Here is a 26529-nt window from a genome sequence, read left to right on the forward strand (position 1 = left end):
AAATGCAAAACACTACTAGCATGCTCTTGTTTAAAGCTCTGTCTTCCAGTGTCTAAGCCTTAGGAGAAGCATTTCAAATTTTTAGAATGGGGGGAAAAAACTGCACAAAAGCCAGGAAACCAACCACCAAAAAATCAGCGGTTGGGGGAACAGGGGTCCCAGGAGAGCTGGATTTGGCCCATGAGGATGAGGTTCCCCACCCCTGATTTAGACGATACTGAGCTAGATGAACCAATGACCTGCAACTTGGTAGCTTCCCATATTCCTGTGGGACATGGACTAGGTGCACAATCTGGAGCTAACAATGCTTATGTTGTGTTGTTCGCTAAGTTCATGAACTTGTTCATAAAAAACCAGCCAATCCCTCTTCTAAGATGTATGTGTGTGTGTGTGTGTGTCTTTATGTATGCATTACAGGACTTACCACTTGCATTTTTATTTGAGGAACCACAGAAGAAAACGTGGAGAAAGTTCAAAATTCACACATCAAGAACCACCTGCCAAGGTAAGGGTATCCCACAGAAAAGCGTTCTCAACATAGAAAGCTATTTAGAGTTTACATTTCTTTTTTGTCTGTGTGTCGGTTGATTACTATGTGCTTGTTTTTAATGTCTTACTCTTAGGGCATAATGTTATCGGGATACTCGGCCGCCTCTGAACTCGGGAGGCGACCAACTATCCAATGCAAGGCAAGCATACCTCGGAGGAGATCTTCTCCTCTGCACTCTGGTCGCCCTGCATTTGCAGCTGGATGGCCAATTTCGGTTGTCTAGCCAGAGCGCCTCAGAGCAGGGGGCGGGGGGAGGCTGGACAGCACATAGGAAGCGTTGTAATGGCGATTCCTCCGCCCCCTCCACTCTCCGCCCCCAGGAACGCCCCCCTTCCCCCCCCAGTCTGTGCTGCTCTTACGAGCGTGGAGCCGGAGACACACCGTGCCACCCACAAGGCAGCAGGGGAGGGGGGAAGGAGTCGGATTTCTGGGAACCGACCTCGGAGCTCTGGCTCTGAGCTCGGTTCCCAGAAACCGAAAAATCTGATGGCCGTCTAGCTGCTTTCTAGAGGCCATAGGATTGTGCCCTTAGTAGTGCTCTCAATTCTTCAGCTTTGACGTGGTTTTCATTCCCCTCCCCTCCATTGTTGTGGGTTGTTGTTATTTTGTTTTTAATTGATATGAGCCACTTTGAACTTCTCCAGTTTGGGGGCAGAAGATGGTTTTCTCTATAAATTAACGTGGTAATTCTATTTCTAATTTTAAAGAAGGTGGGAGGAAGGGCTAAGGGACATGTCTGTCACGTTCCCTTGGCTCCCTCCTTCCTCATGCACACACACAAGGAGAGAGGCTTCAGTCTCACGCCTTTAATTCGCTATCAACAGGTTCATTACAGATACAAATCCTCAAAGACTTTCAGGCTACAATAAATGACAACAGGGGATCCGAATGGGAGCTACGATGTTGCCAGCAGCTTGAAACAAGACTTGCTGGCTAGAATAACTTAGGGAGGGATGCCCCCCCTTCCAGGGATGCTCCCCTACGTCGACCCTCATGCACCGCCAACCGGGTCGAACGTTTGAGCTCCGCCTCTAGCTTTTCCCTCTTAGCTCTGTGACGCAGTCTAGCATCCTTCAGGTCACACCCCGCACCCTCCTCCTCCTGGGTTCTCAACATAGTGGCTAGAGTGTTGGACTGGGAATTGGGAGATCCAGGTTCTAGTCACCAGTCAGCCATGAAGCTCACTGGGTGACTTTGGGCCCGTCACTGACTCTCAGCCCAACCTACCTCAGAAGGTTGTGGTGATGATAAAATGGAGAGGAGGAGGATTATCTAGACCGACTTGGGTTCCATAAGGAGGAAAAAAGGTGGGATATAAATGTAATACATAAATAAATAAATAAATAAATAAATAAATGGGGAGCTTCAGGCCCAGCCATCTGGGTGTTAGCATCCTGAGAAGCATGCCTATCCGTATCTGAACTCGCTCAGGAAGATGCCTCCCCTGGTTCTGGCTGTTCCCCTTCTGAATCTGAACTGCTAACTATCTCCAGAATCAGTCCTGACAATGTCTACCTCTGAGGACGTCAGTCAGGACATCTCCTTTATGGAGTAATCTACATGGGAAATAATGCCCTGAATGGAACAAAGAGTGAAAGTGGACACTGTGAGAAGGGCAGTGAAATAGCTGCTATTTTTGGTGGTATTCAACTCCAGTTGAAATCCTTAATGCCAAAAGTTAGGTGAACTTCGTTAGCTGGAAAAGTTGAGAGGTGATGTTATTAGGAGCAGGAAGTCAAGTCGCATTAAGTCATGACATGTCTGCTAGTCGACTGTACAGCTTCTGAGCCACGACAGCATTGATCACTGGAGTAACAAGATGGGAACAGCCCCAGGCAGGAGGCTCTGGATGTTGAATTACGGATTCTTGCTAATGAAGGAGAGGAGATCTTTTTTACCTACCAACCAGGATGGGGCCATATGCTGGAATGACTATGGAGGAAAGGGAAAGCAATGCAAGAGACACCTTGGGGAAAGAGAATGACTGCAAAGAAAAAAAGAAAGAAAGGTCATCCTGGCAAGTCTTTTCACAAATGAAACTTTATCCAAGGATTCCAGGGCCCTGTCTCCATGATGATGGAAGGAGAAGGGAGGAGTGGCTCACACACAGTTTTGTAGGACCTGCTTTTGGCCCGGGCAGCGCTCCACGAGGGTGTACATCGCACCATTCTAAGTGGCTTCACATAACTTACTTCCGGGCAGGGTGGGGGGTTTGGAGTGAATGTCATCTGAGTGGCAGGGGCTGCTCAACCAATAAGAGAGCCCCCTCAGGCTCCATAAGGAAGGTACAAAGTAGTTACTCCCCCTTGTGAACATTTGTAAGACAAGCCTTCCAACGAGCCAACTTTGTAGCCCGTCGCTGAGCTTGATTGCGGTAATGGAGATCCAAAAGATTTTCAGTGACCTCAGACATTTTGTTGCTCATTGTCTAGGCACATTAGTGAGAGGCGAGAAGGGCTGGAGGGTGCCTTGAAGGGTCGTTGCTCAGTGGTAGTGCAGATACTGTCAGGGTGGACACTGAGCCCATAGAATCCCAGAGTAGTTCTGATTTGGAGGAAGAGCTGTCGCTCCTGGGAGAGGAGCGCGCCCCTTTTTCCCAGGGCCCGCAGCTGACAGAGATTCCTCCCACCAACATTCCTAGATTAGAAAGCAGTCCAGGGAGTGACCCAGCACAGATAGCAGACTGGGTGGATGCGCGGCGCAGACGCAGAGAGCGGCGCCAAATGGAGGGCACGGAAAGGAGGCGTAGTGCCCGGTTGGTGCTCAAAGAACGGTTGCGCCCAGAGGATCCAAGGGAAAAGGGGAGGGATTCTCCCTAGTCCTTATATTCAGGGGTCTGCCAGTAATTGCCTTTCAAACGTGGACCAACTGTTCCAACTTAGGGCATAGGGATGCTGATGCTCAGATCTAGTTGCTACCTGTAGAGTTGTTAAGTTGTAAAAGGTGAATAAAGCTTTGAAAAGAATCCCTTTGTCTGTGTCTGGACTTGGCTACTAGATTAGACTGAGAGAGCCCTCCAAGGAGCCCTTGACAGATACTTTGTATGCAGAAGGCCCCAGGTTCAATCCCTGGAATCTCTAGGTAGGGCTAGGGAAGACCTCCTTTTCTGGAATCCAGAGAGCAGCAGCCAGTCAGTATAGAGAATCCTGAACTACATGGACCAATGACTGTGCTTTAATGCATCCACCACTCTATGTGCTGAAGGAGCTGCACTGGTTACCGGCTGTTTTCCAGGCCAAATTCAAGGTGTTGGCTTTGAGCTGTGTCCAGTTCTGGGCACCACACTTTAAGAAGGATGCAGACAAACTGCAGAGGGTTCAGAGGAGGGCAGCAAAGATGATCAGGGGACTGGAAACAAAGTCCTGTGAGGAGAGACTGAAAGAACTGGGCATGTTTAGCCTTGAGAAGAGAAGACTGAGAGGGGATATGATAGCACTCTTCAAGAACTTGGAAGGTTGTCACAGAGAGGAAGGCCAGGCTCTCTTCTTGATCATCCCAGAGTGCAGGACACGGAATAATGGGCTCAAGTGACAGGAAGCCAGATTCCAGCTGAACATCAGGAAAAACGTCCTGACTGTTAGAGCAATATGACAATGGAACCAATTACCTTGGGAGGTGGTGGGCTCTCCCACACTGGAGGCGTGCAAGACAAGGTTGGACAGCCATCTGTCAGGGATGCTCTGACCTGGATTCCTGCATTGAGCAGGGGGTTGGACTGGATGGCCTTGTAGGCCCCTTCCAACCCTACTATTCTATGATTCTACACTACTATTCTATGACCTTTAAAACCCTATACGGTTCCAGCCCTCCCTATCTCAAGGAGTGCCTCCAGCAACACCAGAGAGGCCGCTCAACAAGATCAGCCTCGGATGGCCTTCTCTCTGTCCCATCAGCCAGGACACCTAGGCTGATGAGGAAGAGGGAGAGGGCCTTTCTTGTGGTGGCCCCACTCTGTGGAACTCCCTCTCTAGGGAACTCCACCATGCCCCCTCTTTAATGAGCTTCCACAACGCATTAAAAACATGGTTGTTCAGGCAGGCATTTGGGGTGGGTTAGGGTAATTTTAGAAATGTGATGTTTTTCATGTTGAATTTTATTGTTTTGAACTATTTTTATTGTTGTACATTGCCCAGAATGGCTGGGTGACCAGCCAGATGGGCGATTAATAAATTTAATAAATTTAGTAAAAAAAAAAAAAAATGTGCATCCAAGCACTGAGGTCCCTGTGCAAGGGGATGATGGAGTCCGAATGCATGGGGATTCCTTGCTAAAACCTGTTGTATAGCCGAAATTTGTGGCAGAATACCAGAAGCAATGCTATTGCCCAGAAAGCACAGCTAAACCCTTGAGTTCAGACTGAACAAAGAGATGGGTGGGACACAAAACATTAACATGAACTATCTTACCGTAGCAGCAAGTACTCCTCTTATCTATTTTTAAAGGAGTTAACATCTGTGAATCCTTTTGAGAATAAGAGCGAAGCAGTCCCCCAATTTTAATCTTGTATCATTGTTCTTGCATATTGTTCTGTCCATGGTTGTTGTTTTTTTTTTTATGGAATTGGCTTTTAACATCTGTGTATTGTATTTTGAAACGTTTTAATCTTTGTAAACTGCCCAGAGAGCTTTGGCTACTGGGTGGTATAGAAATGTGATAAATAAATAAAAAATGGGGGTGTATTATTATTATTAGTTATTATTATTTATTGCATTTGTATACTGCCCAATTTTTGTTGTTCAGTGTAGGGGCCACCAAACCCATGTTCTGGATTCAGGACACAGTGTCTTATAGGAACACATGTAGTTCCCTTTCAGCAGCCAAGAGGTGTCATGCCCTACCTGGAGGAGGATTCATTTCATCTGAGGGAGAGCAGGAGGGGGAGAGCCAGCACAATGGCCACAGCCACAGCTCGGCAAGGAACAGGAGGCCTTGGCTGACAGTCCTCCACTGGAAACATTACACAAGCAACCTGGCCCCTCTTGAGCAGTTCCCAGACTTCCCCAAATGCTGGAAGCAGACCCTGGGGGGGATCCATCCCTCTGAACGGCGTAGAATCAGACACGAGCAGCAAAAGAACAAAAGGAAGTCACAGCGTGGGGCCTCCCTTAAGAGCAGCGTGCTGACCTAATTAGCCAGCTGTGCTGATTAACGACCAGCCATAAATTCAGCCTCACCGATGCCAGCTTTCTGCTGCAAACAACAGCGCCTTAACCTTGGCTTTGCTTTCAAGACACCCGATCTGAGAGGCTCCCAGACTTTCAGCTACCCATCTGGACAACGCTTTTGGACAGCCCCCCACCCCCCGACTGGCCTTGACACTTGCTAAAATGGACACTGGTGAATTCACCCCTGGACTGCCTTGACCTCGCCTCTGCCTCTGCCTGCAAACCTTCCTCAGAACGTCTGTGTACAACTTGGGACTGAACGCGCTGCTCTCTTGCTGCTGCTCCTAGGACGATCTGCACCTTGCCCAAGGCTCTTGCCTGCATTGGAACAGGACAAGAGGTAAAGTGTGATGTGTGTATATGTCATGCCAAGTGCATGCAGCATTCTTCAGCTGCTGTAGTACTCATATCGCTTGGTGCAGTGAGTGGTGGTGGAGGATGTGGGGCGGGGGGAAGAGAGTCAATACTCCAAAAAGGAGCACATTACCTCGGGGTCGGTTCCTGCGTTTTCGCCTTCCAACTGATGAGCCTCGTAGTGCTGGCTGCAGCTGCCCTATCTCAATGGGTGTATTGGTCCGGAAACTCTCCTTGAACTTCTGCATCAGGGACTCCACTGTTTCTTGGGTCACCTCTGCAGCTACAAGGTGTGGGGAGACAACAGGGGAGCGGAAGGTTAGAAAAGCCATATGGAGATGGAACATGGCTCAGTCATCCCTGAAGCCACTCATCTACCCCCACAATGCAACCCTGTGTTAGCTGGAGCTGAAGACAACACTGGCCACATTTCTATGGCGTGGTATAACAGAACTGCTGAGAATTCAGCCTTACTGTGAGCAGGGACTTTTGATTCTGGTCTTTCGGGAGAGCTACAAGCCAGAGATCCCAGTTCAAACATAATGGTGAACAAACCAGAGATGGAGGTTCTTTGGTTTCTTTCGTCACTCCCAGTGGCAGGAGAAGCTAAGTGGGAGTGACCAAACAGTGTGGATTCTCAGCAACACGAATAAAAAGAAACCATAACAGGGCCCTTCTCAGATAGTTGCAGGGTCACCACACTTGGATCACAAGTTGGCTTTGTTGCACCAGTTGAAAGCTTCTTACGATTCTGGCTTAGGAGAACAGAGATGCCCACCAGCTTCCACTATAAGCACCTTCCCTGAGATCCTGAGCATGGACACAAATGGTGTAAGCTCCTGTGAAAGCCTATCTACCCATACTTGGTTGTCATTTCTACCAACCTTGAAAAGCCCAGACATTCACCACTGGAGGAAACCACAGCATTTCCCCAGAACACACTATCTGGATGGTCCATTACCCCTTTGCAGTAGAAAATGCCACCACTGCAATGCAGAACTGATGCTGAATTCGGGTCATGGGGGTATGGGTGCATGCCTGGCTTGCTACGGGCTTGAAGCAAGTAGATGTTTGCACAGTTAGGCTTTCACCATTGTTGTTGCTCAGTCGTTAACTCATGTCTGACTCTTGGTGTATGCCAAAATGATGATGGGTTTGTTCGTTTGTTCATTCATTCATTCATTCATTCATATCCCACTTGTCTTCCATCATGGGGCTCAAGGTGGCTACACGTGGTTCCCAATCCCAGGTGGTCTCCCCTCCAAGCACTGAGCGGACCCAAACCAGCTTAGCTTCAGCAAGGTGGCTGCCTCATGTGCCTCCAGACTATGCCCTGGGATTATACTCTCAGAATCAAAGTATCCTAAAGTGGCAGAGTTGGAACAGACCCAACACCAGGACACAGTCTCCGTGAACTGTTCCTCCAAAGGAACTAGCCTGCTCTTCAGCAATGTTTTCATTGCTGTCCTTTCTTTTTTTAAAACATCCAACAGTCTATTCCAAGCTTCACTAACTCAGAGCTGGCCTACCTTGCCTAATTCCACTGACCTACAGAACTCTTCTGCATTGTGGACAAATGTTATATTGGCAAGTGGATTGTCTAAACTCATTCAAGGTAGTGCCTTGAGTTAAGACACCAAGATGGGCCTAGGGTGGATTTCAAGACCAATGCATTAACCCTTCTGGCCTGGTCTGGTCCAGAGATGTATTAGATATCAATTGCACTTGGATGTATTTGGACACCTGGGGAGCATCTGGAAAGTTTGCGGCCTACAGATTTTAATTCGCATTCCAGCATGCAGCAGAGTTGGTTTTAATAGGGAGTGCTGGGGGCGGCTGTGCAGAATGGCAAATGTGTAAGCAAGCAAGATGTCCAAGGCAAAGAGGTCTGCACCTTGAGACATGGAGAGATGCAATTCTGCTTAAAAGTTTGTGTTCTTTTTATTTTTTTCAGCAGGTGGGGAGCAAGACATGAGACGTGCCAAGCTGCATCCAAGAAACCCCACTCTTCTGTCAAAGTGACTGACATTATTCAGCAAGAAAAGGGGGGAAAGGCAAAAAGAAAGGTTGCAGAAGAGAAAAACAGAAAGCACTGGAGGAGGGGCAGCAAGAGGGAGGCAGCACAGTGCCTCATTTGACAGGCCGTTGATGCAACAGCAGTCTCTGGCCATGTAATTTCACACTCAGACCATGGACATCAGGAGCTATAGGATGTCTCTAATAGCATCAGGTTACTGGACATGCTGCCAATTTGCTCTGCCTTTGAAGGGTACCAATGGTGCCTGAGATAATGGACCTATATTTCCCAGGCAGTAGTTTTTAAAGACTCCAGAATTCATTCAAGGCTTATCAGCACTGGCAGACCTAGCTCTGGGAGAGGGATAACATGCAGTTGGTGGGACATGATGACTCCGAGAGGGGGGAGCAACTGTCAACAGCAATCACCTCCATCTCCCATCTCATTGCTAGGAAATCTGGCTTAGCTTTGCTTTTTGTTTCACAGAATCATAGAATAGTAGGATTGGAAGGGGCCTATAAGATCATCGAGTCCAACCCCCTGCTCAATGCAGGAATCTATGTCAAAGCATCCCTGACAGATGGCTGCCCAGCTTCATCTTGAATGCCTCCAGTGTGGGAGAGCCTACCACCTCCCTAGGCAATTGGTTCCATTGTAGCATTGCTTTAACAGTCAGGAAGTTTTTCCTGATATTCAGCCGGAATATCTGACTTCCTGTCACTTGAGCCCATTATTCTGTGTCCTGTACTCTGGGATGATTGAGAAGAGATCCCGGCCTTCCTCTCTGTGACCACCTGTCAAGTCTTTGAAGAGCACTATCCTATTTCCCCTAAGTATTCTCTTCTCAATGCTAAACATGCCCAGTTCTTTCAGTCTCTCCTCATAGGGCTTTGTTTCCAGTCCCCTGATCATCTTCACTGCCCTCCTCTGAACCCTCTCCAGTTTGTCTGCATCCTTCTTAGAGTGTGGCACCCAGAACTGGACACAGTACTCAAGATGAGGCCTAACCTTTTTGTTATATATATCCCACCTTTCCTTCAAGGTGGTGAACTGGGTTCTCATCCCCACAACAACCCTGTGAGGTAGGTTAGGCTGAGTGAGAGTCACAGGCAGGCCCAAGTTCACCAACTGAGCTTCAAGACTGCCTGGAGATTTGAATCTTGCTCTCCCCAGTCCTAGTTCAACACTGTAACTACTACACCAGACTAGTTTCAGAAGGCAGAGAGAACCTGAGATTGTGGAAGAGCAACGGAAGCAGATTAATGATGACTAGGAGGAATGGTCCAAGTGGGGGATATTTAAGCCACATTTGGGAGGGACTGCAGCTCAGTGGTGAAGCACATTCTTTGCATGAAGGAGCTCCCAGGTTCAGTCCCCTGTGTCTCCAGTTTAAAGGATCTCAGGTAAAAAAGGCTAGACCCTCTGCATGAAGGCTTGGAGAGACCCTGACAGTCAGACTTCCTGCTACCAGTAGTAACAGTAGCAGAAGCAGTAGTAGTAATATTTAGTATTTACAAAGTGCTATCAGTGTGGCATGGCACTTTACAGTGCAGACATCCTGGACTAGATACACCAACGATCTGGCTTTCACATCTGACTAGCTTTCATCAGAATACTTTTCAAGATGCCAGCATCCATCTTTGATTTTAAGAACGATTCATAAGTCATACCTATGGATGGCAGAGTCCAGAATTCACCAGTGAAACAGAGAAGATTTCTCTGTTCAGATTACTGAACAGGAAAGCAAGACTGTAGTTCTATACACCATGGCTTGGAGTTGACTGAGATCAGCGGGAATAGATTTCCAAGTAAAATTATTGAGGACTGATGTGTCAGTGGACTATTTGAAGTACCGACTCATATGAAGTCAATTAATAGCCTCAGGAGTCAAAGGCCTTCTGAAATAACCCTTCTGTTGGGAAGGGCACATTCTGCTTTTGGTACAGAAGCCATTTCAAAGCCATTAGTAAATTGAATGAAGACCTTGCTCTTTGCAGTTGATGTTTGGACCTCATATAAGGAGGGTATGCAGAACAGGTCCTGGATCAACCGGCTATAAGATGTGATGTAAGGACCCATACTATTTCAGTTCAAGGCCATGAAAGGTTTTACCTGTAACCAGTTTGAAACAGGCCACAACATTCACAGGCAGACATAGCGCAGCTGCTGTAATGCACAAAAATTGAATTACAATAGTCAATCCTAGGGGTTACAAAAGCAAGGATACACATGGAGGAAACTACAACCAGGTCACACGGAACCTGTGCACCAAATACAGCAGTTCAAAGCAGAGATGTATAAGGATTTTGTGTCAGTTCACAAATCACTCAAGAATGCCCTGTTCGCAACCCTGAATGCAAATGAGAACGGGAGTGCGTGTTCTCCAAAAATGTTTGCAAATTCCCAGATTTACATTCTGCAACTTCGTACACTAAAATGTACACTAAAATATTCCCATTCCCATGCTTCGACGGGGGAAAAGTGAGCACTTTAAAAAACGCACACATTAAAACATGTACAATTTTTAAAATCCGCCACTTTAAAAATGCAGAGATGTGTTGTGGATTTGTTTCAGTTGTGCATTTTTTTAAATGCACATTTTTAAAAAGTGCAGTTTTATGCTATAGTTGATGGGGGGGAGTGCCAACTTTTGCAAAAATTCACACTTCCCCCATTCAAATGAACTGAAAAAAACGACTGCAAACAAGAAAAGAAGTGAGCCGAATCAAGCTTTGAAGTAATGTTCGGAGAATTTCAGCGAGCTCAAGCCTCCCTGGTTCTCCCATCCCTACTTAAAAGGTGTTCCAGGCTACTGATGCCAACTGCTAATTTAGAAGCAAATGGATGGATATCAAGAATTACTGTTGTCCACACGTTTCTTGAGCCTTGGAAGAAACTCTTCCAGAGAAGCACTGTGTCCCAGCCGCAACTGTTTGGAGGACAATTCGGCTAGAAGTACCTTGATATGTGAGTGCTACCACCATCCGCTGCTCCAGGAGAGTCTAACATTCTGCAAGCATTCCATTAGTCGGTCCAGGGAAAGCCATCAAGCACCCACTTTGGGGATGGGAGTAGGGATGGCGGAGAATTCCGCCACAGATTTCAGTGAGGCTGAATGCACTGGCATTCAGCCCCCGAAACCCATGGTGGAATGGCCTCCCACCCCCCACACACTTTCGTACATCCCTACATGGGAGGTGCTGGATGCCACCGCTGTTCCAGAGCGACACTGGCCCTGCTGTTTTGGCAGGACTGTACAGAACTGCAAGTGGCAAATGGCACTGAAGAACCAGAGAGCCATCTCTTCCTCCACAGCATGTGTAAGCTATTTATGCATTCCTTGCAGAATTTAAGAACAGGTAAGATTTCTAAGGCATCCTGTAATGTTGTTAGATGCACATAAGGCAGCAAAGCAATAATAAAAATAACCAAACTTGATTGTGTATCGTAGCAACCTGCTCGATACTGATAGCTTTGGGAAGTGATTTTGGTCTCCAGCCAGTTCTTAGATAAGCCAATTGGATCGGATTATAAACAAGGCAGGATAATGGTCTCTTGGGGAACCTTCTTCCCTCTTCTTCCCCAGTTCCCAGGCTCATCCAGCAGACCAGTTTAAAACAACTACATCTGTCTGCCCAGCTCAGAGGGGAGGAAGTGAGGTGGAGAGTGGAGAAAGAACTCTATGCAAATCATGTCTCATCAGCTGCATTAAAGACTCCACGCCACCTTCTTTAAACCCACTGTTATATTATCAGCTCAAATGCTCAGACCTGCTATGGTTTTCAAGACAGAAATGTGTGCCTTTCATATCCACATACAAAATATATATAATTGTGAATTCCGGGGCGGGGGGGGGGGGTAATGGCAGAGCTGAGCGATGCTTTGTCAGTGATACAGTTCCCCTCCGAGGGAAATTGAACAAATGTACTTTTTCTCCTTCATATATTCATGAGATGCCTCCCTTCCCTGAATGCTTATCCCTTCGTTGTTCCAGGCACTGTGCCAACAACAGCCCTTATCTGTTGCTAGGCAGGGGGAAAAACCCTGATACAATCACAAGTTTTTCAGTAGTTTAACAAATCTGGCGGGAGAGGGTAGGTGTCTCAGGTTTTTCATCAAGCTTGGAATGCATGATGCCAATGCGAGACATAGAGTCATTGAGACAATGAGTCATTGAGAGAGGCTCATTTTGGACATAGGAGGGGTTGGGATACTGAACAGAAAATCTCTCTTGGACAATCCAAAAAACAAGTCTAGATAAAGGGCAAAACCTGCCATCTCTTCCCACCACCATGACCACAGTGTTATTTTAAACAGGTGAGACCTTAGGCCAAAATATTCAGGGGCCATATCTCCTGATGGGCCAGCCACGTTCTATTTTTATTTATTTAAAAATGTATATTGGGCACACACACACACACACACACACACACACACAAATAACCATCATAATAAAACAACATATAATTCTAACAAATACAATGCAGTTGCTGCAGAATATCACCAACAACAATAACACCTGGACACCAAAATCAGTCAGTATCCTAAACAAACATGTCCCCACTCCCCAAAAAAGAGGAGAAAGGGAGGGGACTGATTGGACTCCAGTGGCAGGGAGTTCCAAAGCCAGGGTGCTACCACAGAGAAGACCCTCTCTTGTGAATGTATCCACAATAATTCACCTAGGGGCAGGACATGGAGCAGGACCTCACACCATAAACAAAGTGTGCAGTAAGTCCATAGGGGAGGAAGTGGCAGTTCTTGCAATTATTATTATTATAGTGTTATTATTTATTACATTTCAGTGCTGCCCCATAGCTGAAGCTCTCTGGGCGGTTTACAGAAGTTAAAACGTTAAAATAAAATATACAGAGTTTAAAAGCTATTTATATAAAAGCACACTGACAATATACACAAACAACATTTAACTAAAAACAACTTTGAACAGTCAGTCATAACAAAAGACACATCCAGGACTGATTAAAACTCATCGTGTGCTGCCAAATGCCTGGGGAAAGAGATTGGTCTTAACCTGGTGCCGAAAAGATGACAAGGTGGACCTCACTGGGGAGCTTGTTCCACAGATGGGGGGGGGGCACCACTGAGAAGGCCCTCTCCCTGGTTGCCACTTTCCGAGCTTCCCTCGGAGGAGGCACTTGGAGGAGGACCTTAGATCCTAGGGATGGATAAGTCCATCTCCGTCCAGGATCCGGGAGCCTGCCGAACTGCCCCCCCTGCAGCTCATGCACCCTGGGCCTGCTTGGCGAACTTCCTTGCTCGCCCTGACTGCCCACAAGCTGCCCCTCTTTCTCGCACCGGCTGTTAAGAGCCTGTGCGGGAAAGGAGGGCTTCGGCACAGCCACCCCCCCAGCCTCTCGCCCTGGCCTACTCTAGAGAAGGCTAGGGCGAGAGTGCTGGGGTGCTGCCATTGCCCTTCTTCCTCACGCCAGCTGTCAAGGGCCGGTGTGGGGAAAAAGGGCCTTGGTGGCCAGCCCCCAGCCTCTCGCCCCGGCCTCCAGCAGGTGTGGGGGAAAAGAAGAGGGTAGGTGCCTCCTTTTTCGCTCTGCACCCACCTGCTACAGCAGCAGCAAGGGACAAGCTGGTCATTTTCCATAAGGCCAGGAAAACTTACAGAAAATGACCAACCTTTCCCATGCCACTGCCACTGTAGCAAGGATGAGGGAAGGCGGAGAGGCGCTGCCTTGTTCCCCTCTTCTTGCTGAGGGAGCAGGCGCCCAAACTCTTGCCTGGCTCAGCACGCCACGAGTCAGGCAAGAGCTGAGGTCTGTGAACTGGCAACCGGGGGCCCAAACTGGCAACTTCTCGCTGAGCTTCGAGCCCCAACCGGACGCTCGCACCATCTAGGGATGTACGAAAGTCACTTACCTTTTCGAAGGGTGACATTTCGCGGTGGGGGGAGGCGCTCCATCCCTCCCCCCAAAATTCTCTCTGGCTGGCTCTGCTCTGTGGAGATTCCGCTGAGCCACTGGCTGGGGCCGCCCGCAGCTGGACATGCGGCCGCTGGGCAGCCTGCAGTGACGCAAATGGCGGCTGCCGTAGCCGCCACCATTTGCGTCCCCGTATTTTACTGTGATAGGCTTTGTAAATATTTACGTAGCCTATCACGGCAAAAAACAAACAAACCAGCGGACGCAAATGGCGGTGGCGGTGGCTATGGTGGCCGCCATTTGCTTTCCCTTTCCCCCCGCCGTTTTAGCTTACGTAAATATTTACGTAGGCTATTATGGCGAGAAAAAAAAGGGAATGCAAATGGCGGCAGCCATTAACTTAGTTTACTTAGACTTAGTTAAGCCGTGATAGGCTACGAAAGTATTTACATAGCCTATCACGGCTATATGGAGGAAGCGAATGGCGGCTGCAGACACGGCTGCCATTCGCAATTCAGCGCGGACAGCAGCAGGTAGGTGCTCCGTTCCGGGCCCATTTCGTGGGGTGGGGGGGCTTCATTCCACCATGGATTTCAGGGGGCCAAATGCACTCGCATTCGGCCTCACCAAGATCCATGGCGGAATTCTCTGACATCCCTAGCGCCATCCCTATTAGATCCTGGACGTAGAGTGTGGGTAGGTTCATTTTGGGAGAGGCGTGCCATCAGGTACTGCGGTCCCATGCCATGTAGAGCTGTAGAGGCTAGAACCAGCATCTTGAATTGAGCTCGGAAGCATATAGGCAGCCAGTGCAAGCGGGCCAGAATTGGTCTTATATATGTGGACCTTGTAGTTCCAGTTATGAATCTGGCCTAGGGATGTCAGAGAATTCCACCATGAGCTGAAATGGGATTGAATTCCCTTCAGTCCATACCACGGAATCCTCTGTGGAACGGCACCACGAGGTCCTGTGGAGCCAGCCATCATGTAGCTTTTTTTTCATCGTTCACAAAGAGTTGCGGAATTTTTGTAAATAAAAATGCAGTGTCATACGTTCCGATAATATATCCGCCAAAGGAAGTGAGGCAGGTGGCTACTAGGAGGAGGGCTTTTTCTGCTGTGGCACCCCGGCTGTGGAATGAGCTCCCTAGTGAGGTTCGCCTGGCACCTACATTGTATTCCTTTCAGCGCCCGGTGAAGACCTTTTTATTTTCCCAGGCATTTTAGCATTTTAGCTTTCTAGACTTTTAGCTTTGCTGTTTTAAATCTGTGTTTTAAATTCCTGCACTGCTGCTAGGTTTTATTGTGGTTGTATTGTTATATTATGGTTTTAATGTTCTATATATTTTAAATTGTTTTACTGTGTGCCGTTTGGTTTTAATTTTTGTGAACCGCCCAGAGAGCTTCGGCTATTGGGCGGTATAGAAATGTAATGAATGAATGAATCAACAAATATGTAAGATTTTTTAGAGAATGAATTGTGCTCACCACCTTGTTTGTGGGTGTTCTTTTAAAATTGAAATCCTACATCTCTGTTTACTTTCAGCCAAAACACTTCCTCTTCCTAGGGGCTTCCCAAAAGAAGGCTGTCTTAGGTGTAGGGATGTACGAATCCCTAACCTTGCTCCGCTGAGGGGCATCCACGGTGCGGGGGAGGCGCTCCGTCCCTCCCCCCAGAATCCTGCCTGGCCAGCTCCGCTCTGCGGCCAAGCCGCGGAGCCACCGGCCGGCTCCACCCGCCCACAGCTGGACATCCGGCCGCTGGGCAGCCCTGCAGGGACGCAAATGGTGGCTGTCGTAGCCACCGCCATTTGCATTCCTGTATTGAGCTGTGATAGGCTACATAAATATTTACGTAGCCTATCACGGCAGGGGGAAAAACCCCAGCGTATGCAAATGGCGGTGGCTACCGCCATTTGCATATGCTGGGTTTTCCCCCCCCCTGCCGTGATCGGCTACGTAAATACCTATGTAGCCTATCACAGCCTCTGCAGGGACGCAAATGGCGTCCCTGCGTTAGCCGTGATAGGCTACGTATTTACATAGTCTATCACGACTTGAAGAGGAGGAATTGTTATTGTTATTTATTTATTTACACACACACACACACACTTAAATCCCACCTTTCTTCCACTGTGGAACTCAAGGTGGCTACATGTGGTTCCCAGGTGGTCTCCCCTCCAAATACTGACCAGATCCAGACCTGCTTAGTTTCAGCAAGGTGGCTCGCTCAGGTGTCTTCAGACCATGTCTTGGGACCATTTTACATGTTTATGGGTGGATATCTATATTTAGATAGATGGATGGATAGATGGATGGATGGATGGATGGATGGATAGAAGACGGAATGATAGATGATAGATGGATGGGCGGATGGATGGATAGAAAGATAGATAGGAACAAACGAGCAAGCAGGGGTAGAGAAGAGAAGCAGGCCCAGTCTATCAGTTTGGCTTAGAGTCTGGCTCCATTTGAGAGGTGCACTTTTAGGAAAAAATGTTTGCCGTCAATATCATGCACTGGCCATACTCCCACTTTACATTTTCACATGCACATGGGTAAATATCTACGACTGGAGTGACTGGCTTCATTTGACTCCTCCTCTCCCACAACTCTTTCTATTCTGGTTGTTCATTATCCAAACTTTGCAACTTTAAGAACTGGTGCCTGACTTTGTTTGATTTCCTTATTATTCCTTTTACCCTCTTGTGCCTTGTCCTTTAGGCTGTAAGCCTGTGGTGTTCTGTTCTGTCTCTATTGTGGTGAGGGCACAGCATCACTGGATGCTCGTGAGGCCTGGGTTACAGGTAGGGATGTCACAGGAGTCTGGGAAGTGGGTGGAGTCCAGTGGACAACCTCCCGGTATGGCCTCCCGGGCTCCAGTCTGTGGACCACCGCACTTGCCACTGGTCCATCAAGCTGTCATTTTGCATAAAAATGGTGGCTTGGCCATTTTTGTAAATGCCCATTTATACAAATGGCAGTTGTAAAGGGGCCATTTACAGAAGAGTATAGGCATAAGGGGGCAATTTAAGCCTGTCTTGCATAAATGGCTGCTTTACAGCCATCATTTGTGTAAATAGGTATTTATGAAAAAAGGTCAAGCTGCCATAGAAAATGGCAGCTCGGCAAAGGATTGGGTGGTTACAGACCACCCAGCAGCTTGGTGAACAGAGTGAACAGGGTTGGGTGGATAGCAAAGGTCCATCGAGCGGCACATGGTGCGGATGGGGTGATTTCGGCCATCCATAGTTACTGTCTTCACTGAAGTTTGGGGAAAGTCAGTTTTCCCAAGGAGGCGGGAATGGGAAAAAGACAGCACCATGGAGAGCTCCAAGAGGGCTGGAAGCCAGATGAGCTTGTCTGTATTTTGCTCCAACAAGCAGCAGATCATGACTGAACCTTAAATAGGAGTTTGGCTTAGTTTAGGATGGTTAAGCCCACATCCACACTGACAAAGGCCTTTTCTCTTAAAAGCACCTGGTCTGTTTTAGAAGCCTTAGGCTGCAATGATGCAGGGGTGGCTGTGCTGTGTTTGTATCTTCATGGCTGGCATCCTCAGACTCTGAGGGTGGTCATGCAACCTCCTCTGAATGCAGGGGAGCAGGTCCCTGAAAACTTCCTGGAGACCTGGGTCCTTAAGAGGTAGAAGCTTTGTGATGCCTTTCTGCAACTCAGCCCTTTCCCCCTGAACAGTTAACTCAGGAGCCTCTTCTTCCAAGGACAAAGGGGCAGGTTCCTGTGAGGATGAAAGTTTGGACTCCTTGTCCATGTGGGCAGAGATGGTCTTGTTACTGAGCTTATCTATGCTTTTGGGGGGATGAGGACCAGGGTAAAAAAAAATAAAGGAAGATAGATAGATATAGATCATAGAAACATAAGAGTTGGAAGGGACCTTAGAGATCATTTAGTCCAACCCCTGCTCAATGCAGACTCTCCACTGCAGGATGCAGCTACAGGATTCCTGAGAAATGGCCATGCAAGCCTCTGCTTAAATACCTCCAGTGAAGGAGAACCCACCACCTCCTGAGGCAGTCTGTTCCACCGCTGAACAGCTCTCACTGTAAGGAAATTTATCCTAACGTTAAGCTGAAATCTGCTTCCCTGCAATTTCCACCCATTGATTATAATCCTGCTCTTTGGAGCAACAGAGACCTTTCAGATATTTGAACACCACTATTGCATCTCCCTTTAATCTTCTCTTCTGCAGGCTAAACATACCCAGCTCTTTCAACTGTTCCTCAGAGGACTTACTTTCCAGACCTCTCACCAGCCTGGCTGTACTTCTCTGGAAGATGTCCAACTTGCCAATGTCCTTTAAAAAAATAAATAAATGGGGCACCCAGAACTGGACACAGTAGTCCAACTGTGGCCTGACACAGAATAGAGCAGAAATATTACTTCCTGTGATCTGGGCAATATGCTTCTGTTAATGCAGCCAATAACTGCATTAGCTTTCTTAGCTGCTGCATCACAGTGCTGGCTTGACATCCACTAAGACACCTAGGACTTTTTCACATGTATTGCTGCCAAGCTAGGTCTCTCCAATCCTACCCTTTGATTTTTTGGTTGTTGTTGCTGTTCAGTCGTTAAGTCATGTCCGACTCTTCATGACCCCATGGACCAAGGCATGCCAGGGCTTCCTGTCCTCCACCCTCTCCTGGAGCGTGCTCAAGTTCATATTCATTGCATCGGTGATGTTATCTAGCCATCTCATCCTCTGCCGTCCCCTTCTCCTTTTGTCTTCAATCTTTCCCAGCATCAGGGTCTTTTCCAGGGAGTTTTCTCTTCGCATTAGGTGGCCAAAATATTTGAGCTTCAGTTTCAGTATCTGTCCTTCCAATGAGCACTCAGGGTTGATTTCCTTTAGGATGGACTGATTTGACCTCCTTGCAGTCCAGGGGACTCGTAAGAGTCTTCTCCAGCACCACAGTTCGAAAGCATCAATTCTTCGGCGCTCAGCCTTCCTTATCGTCCAGCTCTCACAGCCATACATTAGTACTGGGAAAACAAACCATAGCTTTGATTAGACAGACCTTTGTCGGCAAGGTGATGTCTCTGCTTCTTACTATGCTGTCTAGGTTTGCCATAGCTTTCCTCCCAAGGAGCAAGCATCTTTTAATTTCATGGCTACAGGCACCGTCTGCGGTGATCTTGGAGCCCAAGAAAATAAAATCTGTCACTGCTTCCATTTCTTCCCCTTCTATATGCCAGGAAGTGATGGGGCCAGATGCCATGGTCTTCGTTTTTTTAATGTTGAGTTTCAAACCAGCTTTTGCACTCTCCACTTTCACCCTCAACAAGAGGCTCTTGAGATCCTCTTCGCTTTCTGCCATTAGGGTGGTATCATCTGGGTATCTGAGGTTGTTGATAATTCTCCCGGCAATCTTAATTCCAACCTGTGATTCATCCAACCTGGCGTTTCTCATGATGTACTCTGCATATAAGTTAAAAAAGCAGGGTGACAATATGCAGCCTTGTCATACTCCTTTCCCAATTTGGAACGAATCGGTTGCTCCATGTCTGGTTCTTACTGTTGCTTCTTGGCCCTCATACAGGTTTCTCAGGAGACAGGTAAGGTGGTCTGGTACTCCCATCTCTTTAAGAATTTGCCACAGTTTGTTGTGATCCACACAATCAAAGGCTTTAGCGTAGTCAATGAAGCAGAAATAGACGTTTTTCTGGAATTCTCTTGCTTTCTCCATGATCCAGTGAATGTTGGTGATTTGATCTCTAGTTCTTCTGCCTCTTCGAAACCCAGCTTGTACTTCCGGTAGTTCTTGGTTCACATACTGCTGAAGCCTAGTAGCTTGTAGGATTTTGAGCATCACCTTGCTGGCATGTGAAATGAGCGCAATTGTACGGTAGTCTGAACACTCTTTGGCATTGCCGTTCTTTGGAATTGGAATGTAAATTGACCTTCTCCAGTCTTGTGGCCACTGTTGAGTGTTCCAAGTTGATATATTGAGTGCAGCACTTTAACAGCATCATCTTTTAGGATTTTAAATAGCTCAGTTGGAAGACTGTCATCTCTGCTAGCTTTGTTGTTAGTAATGCTTCCTAAGGCCACTTGACTTTAGGGGTGCACGAAAGCCACTTACCTGGTCTCGCAGCTTGCTTTGCAGTGGGGGGGAGGTGCTTCGCTGCTCCCCCCGAAGTTCAGGCTGGGGGGGGGAGGCTTCCCTCCTCGCCCGGCCGAAATTCAGTCCGGGGAGGAGGCGCCTCGCCTCGCCCAGCCGCAAAATAAAAAGTAAAAAAAAAAAACGCCCCTGAGAAAAAAACTGAAAAAAACGCCTATCACGGGTGACTTAAAAAAAAAAAAAGCGCGTACGCAAATGGCGGCCCCCATAGGGAGCCACCATTTGCGTTCCTTATTTGGTCGCTGTAGTCTACGTAAATCTTTACGTAGACTACAGCGACCAAATAAGGAACGCGAATGGCAGCTCCCTATGGGGGCCGCCATTTGCGTACGCGCTTTTTTTTTTTTTTTGCAAATGACTTTGCAAATCTAGCCGTGATAGGCTACGTTAATCATCACATAGCCTATCACGGGGGCATTTTTTTTTTAACTTTTATTGGAATGGCGGCGGCGGCAGCTGGTCGAAAGACCGGCTGCCGCCTCTGCCCCTGTTGAAGACCTGACGAACCGCCGCCGGGAGGGACTTTCGGGAAAGGTAAGTCCCGTCCCGGGGCGGGGGGGTGCGGGGTGCGGGGGGGTGCGGAGAATTTCTCCCCGAAACTACTTCGGGGGGCCGAACACATTGGCACTTGGCCCCCCGAAGTTTCAGGGAGAAATTCTCCCCCATCCCTACAGTTGACTTCACTCTCGAGGATGTCCGGCTGAAGTTCAGTGACCGCACTATCATGGCTATCAGGGACATTCAGATCTTTCCTGTATAGTTCTTCTGTGTATTCTTTCCACCTCTTCTTATTCTCTTCTGCTTCTGTTAGGTCCCTGCCTTCTTTGTCCTTTATCATGCCCGTCTTTGCACAAAACGTTCCCTTGATATCTCCGATTTTCTTGAAGAGATCTAGTCTTTCCCATTCTGTTGTTTTCTTCAATTTCTTTGCATTGTTCTTTTAAAAAGGCCTTCTTGTCTCTCTGAATTCAGTTGGATACATCTTCCCCTTTCTCCCTTGCTTTTCTCTTCCCTTCTTTCCTCAGCTACTTGTAAAGCCTCATCAGACAGCCCCTTTGCTTTCTTGCATTTCTTTATCTTTGGGATGGATTGAGTTGCTGCCTCCTGAACAATGTTACAGACTTCCATCCATAGTTCCTCAGGCACTCTGTCTATCAGGTCTAATCCCTTAAGTCTATTCCTCACCTCCACTGTATATTCATAAGGGATATGATTTAGGTCATACCTGAATGGTTTAGTGGTTTCCCTATGTTCTTCAATTTAAGCTGAAATTTTGCAACAAGAACCTCATGATCTGAGCCACAGTCAGCTCCAGGTTTGTTTTTACTGACTGTATAGAGCTTCTCCATCTTTGGCTGCAAAGGACATAATCAATCTGATTTCGATATTGACCATCTGGTGATGTCCATGTGTAGAGTCGCCTCTTGTGCTGTTGGAAAAGAGTGTTTGCTATGATCAGTGTGTTCTCTTGGCAAAACTCTATTAGCCTTTGTCCTGCTTCATTTTGTACACCAAGGCCATGCCTGCCTGTTATCCCGGTGATTTCTTGACTTCCTACTTTAGCATTCCAATCCCCTATGATGAAGAAGACATCTTTTTTGGTGTTAGTTCTAGAAGGTGTTGTAGGTCTTCACAGAACCGATCAACCTCAGCTTCTTCGCCTCAGTGGTTGGGGCATAGACTTGAATTACTGTGATGTTGAATGGTTTGCCTTGGATTCGTACTGAGATCATTCTATCGTTTTTGAGATTGTACCCCAGTACTGCTTTTCCCACCCTTTTGTTGACTGTGAGTGCTACTCCATTTCTTCTAAGGGATTCTTGCCCACAATAGTAGATATGATGGTCACCTGAATTAAATTTGCCCATGCCTGTCCATTTGAGTTCGCTGATTCCCAAGATGTCGATGTTCAATCTTGCTGTAAAGAACAATATTGTTTAGGAACCTGGAATGTCAGATCAATGAATCAAGGTAAGCTGGAGGTGGTCAAACATGAGATGGCAAGATCGAACATCGACATCTTGAGAATCAGCGAACTAAAATGGACAGGCATGGGCGAATTTAATTCAGGTGACCATCGTATCTACTACTGTAGGCAAGAATCCCTTAGAAGAAATGATGGTACCTAAATGCAAAACTTTACATTCATCTCTGTTGAATCTCATCTTATAAGAGTCAGACCATTATTCCAGCCTGTTTAGATCCTTCTGAATCTTCATCCTGTCTTCAGTGGTGTTGGCTACCCCTCCTAGCTTCTAGATAGACTTACATTGTTTAACAGGGTAAGAGTTATATCATGTACGTATGTGTCAGAAGCTCCTTGGCGGCCTCTCTCAGTCTAATCCAGTAGCCAAGTCCAGACACAGACAAAGGGATTCTTTTCAAAGCTTTATTCCTTTTACAACTTAACAACTCTACTATCAGCGACTAGCTACGAGCAGCAGAGTACCTATGCCCTCAGTTGGAACAATTGGTCCCCGTTTGAAGGAGAATCACTGGCAGACCCTGAACATATGGGCTAGGGAGAGTCCCTCCCCTTTTCCCTTGGATCCTCTGGGCGCAACCGTTGCTTGCACGCCAACCGGGCACTATGCCTCCTTTCCGCGGCCACCATTTGGCGCCGCTCCCCGTGTCGGCATCACGCGTCCAGCAAGCCCTCTTCCCGCGCTTTCTCACTCCCAGGACCGCTATCTATGTCAGGAATGCCGGCGGGAGGAATCCCTGCCAGCTGTTGGCCCTGGGAGGAATGAGCGCGCTTCTCTCCCACTAGCAGCTGCTCCACCTCAGAATCAGAACTACTCTGGGATTCTGTGGGCTCAGTGTCCACCCTGACAGTATGCATTTATTACATTTCTATCCTACCCGATAGCCAAAGATCTTTGGAAGGTTCACAACAATGAAAACCACAAAATGCATGATAAAATACAATACAGAGTTTAAAAGCTTAAAACTACAGTAAAAAAAGTGCAAACCACAATAAAGTCACAGAATCATAGAATCATAGAACAGTAGGGTTGGAAGGGGCCTACAAGGCCATCGAGTCCAACCCCCTGCTCAGTGCAGGAATCCAAGTCAGAGCATCCCTGGCAGATGGCTGTCCAGCCTTGTCTTGAATGCCTCCAGTGTGGGAGAGCCCACCACCTCCCTAGGTAATTGGTTCCAAGTGAGCAGATGTGCAGAGATTTAAATTACAGTAACACATTTGAAACAACAGACCGAAAAGACTAAAATGCCTGGGGAAATTTAGAAATAAAAGGTCTTCACCTGGTGCCAGAAAGAGCACAATGCAGGTGCCAGGTGAGCCTCTCTGGGAAGCTCATTCTGCAACCAGGGTGCCACAGCAGAAAAGGCCCTGTTCCTGGTAGCCACCTGGAAGCTTCACTTCCTTTGGCAGGGGCTCCCGCAGAAGGAGTTACAAGAGCAGTAACTGGCTCCTCTCCTGTCCACTACCCAAGTCAGCAGTGGTGCTTCTTTAGTGGAGAACCACAGCTCACACTCTGCATGGTAGAGCACATGTTTTGCATGCAGAAGATTAAGCTGACTGGACAATACTGGGCTAACTGGGAAAACGCCAACCTAGTATAAGACAGCTTCCTTTGTTCCCTCTGTTTTCACTCTGTGGGCAAAAGGAATTTCTAGAAGTTTGTGTTCTAATAATGTAATGAACACAGGACAGCTGAAAGCTGCTGCCAGGCACGTGCAACAGTGTTTTATGCCCGCTGGTCCTTTCTGCCCTGTAATTTCAGAGTTATCCAGACCGGCACCATCTTGTTTGCTTTATTTGCTGCATGTTCTCACCTCCCATCTCCCAGAGGGGCCACATCTCCTCAGCTGCCGTTCATTCTTGATGGGTCAGCGTGGAGAGACCAGTCCAGTTGCCACAGCACCTGCAGAGGTTCAAGTGAGCCCCTCTCTCAGCTGAAAAGACCAGTTGCTACCAAGCCGGGGGGGGGGGCTGTTTCAAGCACCAACCCCACTCACCTCCCATTTCCTTAATGCTAACCCGGCCCTCATCCTCTCCCCGGTCACGGTTCTCAATCACTTTCAAGCTAATTGCCTCCACTCATGTGTGCAAACTAACCGCTCACTGGAAATGCCACAGAATGTTAATTTCATTTGGAATTGGGTGACCGCAAAGTGCTTTTCTCTCCCCCCCGCCCCGTTTTTTTAAAAAGATATGAAATACACATTATATTAACAGCACCATTTGCAACTGCAGCCTCAATGAGTGACTGTGGGATTTATTTATTTATTTTTCATTCAAGCACTGTCAGAATAGCTCCACTCCATCCACCCCTTCTCCCTTTCTCTGTTCCCCTCATGGTGGCAATTAAGTTAATGCAGTACAATTACACACCCACCAGCAGGATATACCCAGGAGAGAAGGTTGCCACTTTCTCAGGCACTTTTCACACAGGAGCACAGCAGAAGACAGGAGCGAGCACAACAGTCCCCCTGGCGAACACATGAAGATCTCATCAAATCCGACAGAGATGGAGGCAAAGGAATACATCTGTCCTTCTCACTCGACAGATTGTGAAGACATTCCCTGTCACTGCTCTCTGTGCTGAGAACAGGAGCCCCTTCATTCTGCCAGCAGAGGCTGTCCAAAGCTGCCAGGGCTAGAACTGGGGACCTTTGGATCTGTGTGTCACAGGACCATGGGTTAGAACATCTGCCAGGTTGGTGAAGTACTCCCAGGCCCAGGCCTGGCTCACACAAGCTGGGCATTGGGCCCTGCCCTGCTGGACAGAAATGGTTATAAAAGGCTTGCTCTGGGCTGGGACTTTTCCTGAGCAACAACCATCTTTCTGGTTCTGGCATGTGTTCCTTCGTCTCAGATTCCTATGCTGTGACAAGACTCCGACTACTGGCTTGTCCCTGGGCTCTGTCTCCTGCATCATGCCACAGTTCCAACTCTGATCTCAGCCAGTCTCTACTAGGTCAGTGTTCTCTGTGAACGAGATGGACCTACCTCTCTCCTGCTTTCTGTTGGCATCTGTCATTCTGACTCAATATTTACAATGTTTGCATGAAGCTTTCCAATGTCTTAAGGTACACAGAGAGAGAGAGAGAGAGAGAGGAAGAGGGAGAGAGGGAGAGAGAAAAAGGGGGGAGAGAAAGAGGGGGAGAGAGAGAGAAGAGGAAGAGAGAGGAAGAGGGACAGATGGATGGACGGAGGGAGAGAGAAAGAGAAAGAGGGTGACAGAGAGAGGGGGAGAAAGAGGAAGAGAGTAAGAGAGAGAAAGGGGGAGAAAGAGGAAGAGAGAAAGAGAGAGAAAGGGGGAGAAAGAGGAAGAGAGAAAGAGAGAGAGAGAGAGGTTGTTTAATCAACTGATTAAGGAATTCAGATGGGCCGATCTTAAAAATCTGCTTCCATGGTCCTCCTCCGTTCCACATCTCCAAGTTCCCTCTGTGCTGGTTCCATCTGACGTTTTTGGGGGGCTGGGCTTGGGTGGGGAGGGTAGTCATGGGGAAAAAAATCTGCACTTATTTTTGTATGTATTTTTCAAATCGTCACATGAATGGACACATTCCCCCACTGGCTAAAGTCTGCTTGTGCACATTTGAGAAATGTACACAGTATTTTTTGTGCATGTTAGCGAATGCATTTTTTTTTTCTTTTGCAGAATTCAAGCCTGGAAATGTGGACATTTGCAGCCGCAAGTGGCACTAGTTTCCACATTCAGTAAATCAATTTTTTAAAAAAGTTAATGGAGTGAATTTCTCACCCATCTCTATCTAGAGTTGTGCACAAATGACCTCTCAAAATTCTCCACTCTATTTGCGAGTAGAGAAACTGGGAGAAGAATTTCACCAAACTTCTCCAGTGGAAGGAGAAATTCTCCAACCATTTCTCACAGGTAGGGCTCACCACTGGCAGGGGTCATATCATTCTCCCTTTGTTTTCCTAAGGGGTTTTGTTCTTTGTTTTGCAGGACCACCGCAACTGGTAGCAGCAAGTGTGTTGGCAGCCTGGCCCCCATGTTGTGTACCTCACATCATTCTGGGGCATGCCGGGGGGGGGGGGGGTGGCAGGGAGGGCAAACCCCACCAAAACATGGAAAGAAAATTTGGGGACATTCCGCAGAGTGGCCTTTATTTCTTTGGGTGTGGGGTAAGAAAAAGAAAAATCTCAGGATTTTTCAGAGAAAAAATGTTGTCTGAGAAATTTTAGCTCAACTCTAGTTGTCATTCTTCAGGGTTCAGCATTTTCCCCAGAGCTTTCCAAATGTCAAATTTCTGAGGGGTGATTGTGGATACATGTTATCTCTAATGCAGGTGCAGAGAGATGATTCTACAATGAAAGACAGGACACTTGTACACACTCCTCAGTCACTTCCTAAGTGAAGGAAGCACAAGAACCCTGAATGCGACCCCTGAGAATTTCTCTGACATTTCTTCTCCTTTCATT

At 47.5% G+C, this 26529-nt stretch overlaps 1 protein-coding gene across 1 annotated transcript in view; it reads right to left on the bottom strand.

Moving 5' to 3' along the window:
* Positions 1–26529, bottom strand: part of ASTN2 (astrotactin 2) — a 668315-nt gene that overhangs the window by 488436 nt on the left and 153350 nt on the right. The window contains exon 3 of the mRNA XM_084821224.1: positions 6203–6352. Coding sequence (XP_084677350.1) covers positions 6203–6352 — 150 coding nt within the window. The remainder of the gene's footprint in view (positions 1–6202; positions 6353–26529) is intronic.

The sequence above is a fragment of the Heloderma suspectum genome, chromosome 14 (assembly GCF_057233095.1).
Source record: "Heloderma suspectum isolate Gila_16-S chromosome 14, 16-S_ref, whole genome shotgun sequence".
Classification (NCBI taxonomy): Eukaryota; Metazoa; Chordata; class Lepidosauria; order Squamata; family Helodermatidae; genus Heloderma; species Heloderma suspectum.